The 6,000-nt window shown below is 37.3% G+C and overlaps 1 protein-coding gene across 9 annotated transcripts in view; it reads right to left on the bottom strand.

Annotated features, from left to right (window-relative positions):
• Window positions 1-238: 238 nt before the first annotated feature.
• CREBRF (CREB3 regulatory factor) overlaps window positions 239-6,000 on the bottom strand; it is a 50,075-nt gene continuing 44,313 nt past the window's right edge. For 5 of the 9 annotated variants that reach the window (XM_056574839.1, XM_056574840.1, XM_056574843.1 and 2 more), the window contains exons 8-9: window positions 4,917-5,007; window positions 239-3,669 (exon numbers count right to left, since the gene is read on the bottom strand). In XM_056574839.1, coding sequence (XP_056430814.1) covers window positions 3,489-3,669; window positions 4,917-5,007 — 272 coding nt within the window. In that variant the 3' untranslated portion in view covers window positions 239-3,488. Of the gene's footprint in view, window positions 3,670-4,916; window positions 5,040-6,000 lie in introns of all 9 variants that reach the window. The other 4 variants (XR_008892788.1, XM_056574846.1, XM_056574844.1 and 1 more) reach the window with 4 other exon arrangements.

The raw sequence follows: 6,000 nt of genomic DNA, 5'->3' as shown, positions 1-6,000 counted from the left end.
CAGGTGCTCTGGTGGGCTGGAAAAGGTGGATACATTCCTAGGAAAGAGTCTCCTAGGACTGTATCCACCTTTTCCAGCCCACGGGAGCACCTGAAAGCTGAACTAATTTATGCAGGATAAGTCATCAATTGCCGAGCCGAGAAGTTCGTGACAAGTCGAATTTACTGTAAGTTCGCTCATCTCTAATATCTATCGTCGGAAGTCGCAGCATTGAAACCCTGGTCGATTTGGGGGGGGGGAGGAAAAAAAAAAAAAAAAAACACACACTTTAAGGCTATTTACACAATCTTTTTAGACTGTTATAAATGGGCTCTGTTCTAACTACTCCTGTGGCAAATATGTCAGGATAGGCTCCTGATATGTACAGTAAGCATGAGCAGAATCCAATGTGGCCAGTGGGTATAAAGCTCATCAGACAGTTATTAAGAATGCATGGGTACTTTTAGACTTTTTTTTTCTCTATTTATCTATCTATCGAAAAGGATAGCCAACTACACATTTCAATACAAACGGACTCCAAAAAAAAAAAAATAAATAAGTCAACAATGCAGTGTACTATGGCAGCCAATGGGTGATTGTATTGCACACTGGTGAATACGTCAAAGCTTAAGTTTTTAAAAATAGGTCAGATTTTTCCCAGGTGAAGTGTGAACAGAACCCAACAGACTAAAAAGGTATAGCTGTATAAAACATGCCCTAAATAAAACTCAAAAATGATTAACACCTGAACATAGACCTCCTAGTAGTCCACCTAACCCTACATACGGCTTGCTATGGCTGTACAGCTAGATTTTAGTGGCACAAAAGTTCAGACCCATCAAAATATCAATTAAGTCCACAACTACCAAATTCACTATTTACTGATCACAAACCAAGGAGACATAGTACAACCAGCGATGCGTATACTCTTAATACTGAAATTTAACATATTGGGGGAGGCTTATCAAAACTTGTGCAGAGGAAAAGTTGACCAATTGTCCATAGCAACAAATCAGCTCGCTTCTTTCATTTTGGACAGGCCCTTTTTAAAATGAAAGAAGCAATCTGATTGATTGCTATGGGCAACTTTTCCTCTGCACAGGTTTTGATAAATCTCCCCCCATTGAGACTAGCACTGTCATATACCACGCCTACATTCTACATACCTGGTGTTCACAAGGTAAGTATGATTTTAAGGAAAAATGTGACGAATATTTTTCATCACATAAATTGTTAAATGATTAAGACTTTGTTAAGCAGAATAAACCCCCAAATTTACAAAAATATGTAAGGCACATCTTAGGGAGCCATCTCTTTTTTTGGCATTACAACTAACACAGTACTACATATTTAAAAAAAAACAAAAAAAAAAAAAAACAACTCACAACATTCGTCAATTAACTCTTAATGCATATACGTATATATAAAGAAATGGGAACAGAATACAAACAGCGCTATTGATACATGGGTTGACATGGAAATACCACAACTGCCTCAAGAGCAGGTATTGATCCAAATGAAGAAAACTGCTCGAGCGTGAACTACAGACTGACCAGGGCTGAACCAGAACAGAGATCCACTGAAACTGACAGACTTAAAAGTTTTATGAACTATTCCCCTGCTGAAACTTTCTTCACCAAGAAAGGAGCAATACTACACTCCATGCATCTGCAACAATACATGCAGGATAAAACAAATGCACATTTACAAAAAAATAAAACAAATTCAAGTCCCTAACAACCAAGGATGCAATTCCTGCAGTACTAGTACAAAAATAGAAAATCTATTTTTTTATTCTTTTATTTTTATTTTTTTAACATCTTAAATATTTTAATCTTTCTTATTAGGTCATGCTCTGGATGATCGAGAACATCAAGAAAAAAATATTGGCAAATATAATTTCTAAATTTCTCTCTCTCTCTCACTCCCCTTTGTTGTGAAGATTAATATTTGTAGGTGCATGTTACAATAGCAAAAATAGATATATTTATTTATATATATATATGTATGTTATTTTGTTTTACAATGCCAATGGGCCTACAAATTTCATACCACCTGGCTAGGATGGGAACGATCAGATTCTGGAAGTTGAACTAGACAAATGAAATGTAGCAGCTCCGCCTATCCTCCAAAATCTGAGAATTCAATAATCTTAATAAAAATAATAGTCTTCGTTTATCTACAAAAGGGAAAAGCGGTCTCAAGAATGTAGACACAAGACTGTGAATGCACCCTCCAAATGTACGTATTGATACTTCTAAACTTGGACCACTACAAAAAAAAAAAAAATTCACAGTTTATTAAATTCCCTAGCTATCCCAGAATTCCGCTGACCTCAGTTTTATATTTATATATATATATATATATATTTTTTTTTTTATCTTTACATTCACTACAGTATCTTTTAAGCTGTGCAAATCTTTACTTTGACTGGCAGTCTGCCACCTCAATGTGTTTTTCTTTGGTACAAAACAAAAAGAAAACAATCAAACTAATGTGCAATTTTTGTTTCTCTCTTTTCCAAGTAGAAGTACCAAAGAGAAGAAAAAGAACAAAGAAAAAAAATTTAAAGTGCGGCTTATAGATCGAGCGCCACCCTTTTCTGTTTCGATTTTTTTTTCTTTTTTTTTTCTCTTTTGTTGCTTTTTATTTTTTTTTTTTTTTTTTTTTTTTACATATTTCTATTACAATTCACAGACTCTGTGGCACGTATCTACATTTTCAACATTTTCCTATGTACATTCGGGAAGAAAAAAAAAAAAAGAGGAAGTCACAAGGATTTATGTTTCTAACATGTAAGCTTAACCCCAATAAATATGCACCAAACTATGCATCTTAGGCCACTACACTACGAGGTTTAAAATATCTTATAACGTTTTAAAGCATACAAAAAAATCCTTAACGGCTTTAAGCTGTAGAAGAGTCTTTTTCACTCTGCAAATTACAAGGCACAAAGATAAGTCTTTTAAGATCATAGTTTCACTTGCGACAAATCATCATCTATCGCAATGTTATTTTGTCGACAAATACACTTTTTATATAAAGCCACTTTGACATTTGCACTTCTACTGCATCATATAGAGCAGTGCACCTGCATCGTGAACAAGAATCATGTCTTTACCTCTCATTTCAGATGTGGCTTATTATCACCTGTGTCTGAAACTTATTCCAGCTAATTTTGGCATTAGCTCAAAACTATGTGAACCTAAAAAGAAAAAAAATAGATATATATCTTTTTCGGACTCTAAGACAAACACTACAAATACAATACATGTTGCCTATTTGTTTTTACATTTAAATTGAATATATAAACTCTATGGCAATGAAAGAATTGCTGCTAATAGTACTCTATGACCAAATAGCCACTAACAACCAGACATTGTGATAAGAGTTCCATGCTATGGGTACTCGCACCTGTCAGCGTGTCAGTTTGCTTGTTCCACCCAACAAACCTGCTAACTATAATAACAGATAATGATAGGATATACATGCAAAATTGAATGGAGTTTTTAGTGCAGACTTGAGAGAAGACTTTGTATAATGACGCAACAGCGCTGGTTGTGAAGAGCAGGCGTCACACCTTTGAAGTGGGTATACGGAGTCCCACTAGGCCACCAGTAGGATCTCCCTCTGAAGTTTTTTCCAAAACCTGATTTACAAACTCTGATGTCTGGCCTGCTACGGTTGATCCTGCAATAAAAAACAGAATTATAAACCATTACTGAATAGTATATTATAAAACCTATTATCCAAGTTAGGATACATTTAAACGTACGCAGATTTGATGCGCAGGATTTTCTGCTGCAGATTTCAATGTAAACTAAAGAGTGAGCACAGCTTCTAATCTGTATTTACAAATTCTGCACATCAAATCTGTGCAGGATACTGTACGTGTGAACGTACCCTTAAAAAAAAAAAAAAAAAAAATCACTTTCCTACTAGTGTACTAGAGGATTTTGGTGGTGAGACTGAACTACTGAGCATGCTTGACTACCAGCAGTATGCGTAAGACAGGAACACAGAGCAAATAATGTTTGCCAAACAGTTAAAGGGGTATCCAAAGAATAGGGGATAAGATGTCAGATCGCTGGGGTCCCGCTGCTTGGGACCCCAGCGATCTTGGCTGCAGCACCCCACTATCATTACTGCACAGAGCAGACTCGCTCTGTGCATAATGACGGGCAATACAGGGGCCAGAGCATCGTGATGTCACGGCTCCGCCCCTCGTGACATCACACCCCGCCCCCTTATTGCAAGTCTATGGGAGGGGGTGTGATGGCCGCCACGCCCCCTCCCATAGACTTGTATTGAGGGGCGGGCAGTTACGTCACGAGGGGGCAGAGCCGTGACGTAACGATGCTCCGGCCCCTGTATTGCCCGTCATTATGCACGGAGCGAGTCTGCTCTGTGCAGTAATGATAGCGGTGTGCTGCAGCCAAGATCACGCAGGCTAAGTTTCCAGTTTTTTTCTGGCAGTTTTTGGAATACCGCCACTGCAGTTTTTAAGCCAAAGCCAGAAGTGTATTCAAAAGGAATAGGACATATAAAGGAAGGACTTCTACTTCTCCTCCCTTATGGATCCACTTCTGACATTGGCTCAAAAACTGCAGTGGCAGTTTTCCAAAAACAAAAAACAAGTAGAAACTTCCTCAATCTTCTGTAACTTCGTAGTCTGAGACTTACCAGAGACTACAGCATGGGCCTTCAGGGAAAGCTATATCCTGATCTCTGTAGTCTAGGGCAAGTCTCAGCTTCATATTGCAGGAGATTTAAAGAGATCCTGTCACCGACATCTGTTTAACAGATACATTATGTGCATGTATTGCCTGCAGCCTGACTTTGATGCCACATTAGGCTGCAGATAATACATGTGATTATTTTGTGTTTTTGACCATACTAAACCAGTGGCTGAAATGTAAAAACAAACAAACACATACCAAGTGTATCTTTGATAAGAATATCTAGTTTCTGTTCCATGCTTGCTGTCCATTCTTCCCACGGAATCTGAATACGAGTCATAATCTCTTGCTTGATTGAGTTGATCACAAAAAGCAAATTGTCTGTTAAATATAGCATATTTAAAAATATATGAGTATATTAAAAAACATTTTTGAGAAGTTTGTTATTTTAATGAAATTGAACCCATAAAGTGCAAAAGTTTCTTTATTCTTTGTGTAGTTTAAAACACAGCTTGGCCGGACATAGACGCCACCAGCAGAGCCTAGGTAATAGACTGTTTTACACTGCTCGAGCGTTCCATCAGATTACGAGTTCTCACCTGTGCACAGGAGGTTTAAACACCTCCTGATTCTGTGACGCAGGTGAGGAGGCATGTACAATTCGCTAATTAGCTTAAACAAGTACAAAATGTAGAAATGCAATTAAACACAAATACAAGGTCTGCTTTCTTGCAACAATGTTAAAGGGGTTATCCAGGAAAGCATTTTTTTTTATATATATCAACTGGCTCCAGAAAGTTAAACAGATTTGTAAATTACTTCTATTAAAAAATTTTAAACCTTTCAGTACAAAATGCAATTTATATAGTTAATTTTTACTATTGCTTGCCTCTCTTTTGTATTCATGAGTGTCAGTGAGGACCTCATGTTCGAGTTTCGCTCGAGGCCTCACAAATTCTAGAGCCGCCTCTGGCTTGCACTTACCATAATGCCCTACCAAATATCATGGACCTTACTCAATAAAGATATTTGGATGGTTAACTTCAACAAGAGAGATGTCGCGAATTGTTCAAATGAGCTTCTGAAGTTAAGGTTGTTCTTTTCTGTCTAAGTGCTCTCTGATGACACGTGACTCGGGAACCGCCCAGTTTAGAAGCAAATCCCCATAGCAAACATTCTAAACTGGGTGGTTCCCGAGACACGTGTCATCAGAGAGCACTTAGACAGAAAAGAACAACCTTAACTTCAGAAGCTCATAAGTACTGAAAGGATTAAGATTGTTTAATAGAAGTAATTTACAAATCTGTTTAACTTTCTGGAGCCAGTTTATACAAAAAAAAAC

Source organism: Hyla sarda, chromosome 4 (genome assembly GCF_029499605.1).
Source record: "Hyla sarda isolate aHylSar1 chromosome 4, aHylSar1.hap1, whole genome shotgun sequence".
Classification (NCBI taxonomy): domain Eukaryota; kingdom Metazoa; phylum Chordata; class Amphibia; order Anura; family Hylidae; genus Hyla; species Hyla sarda.
The sequence above is the reverse complement of the archived record's forward strand: the minus strand, read 5'-3'. Positions and strand labels throughout refer to the sequence as shown.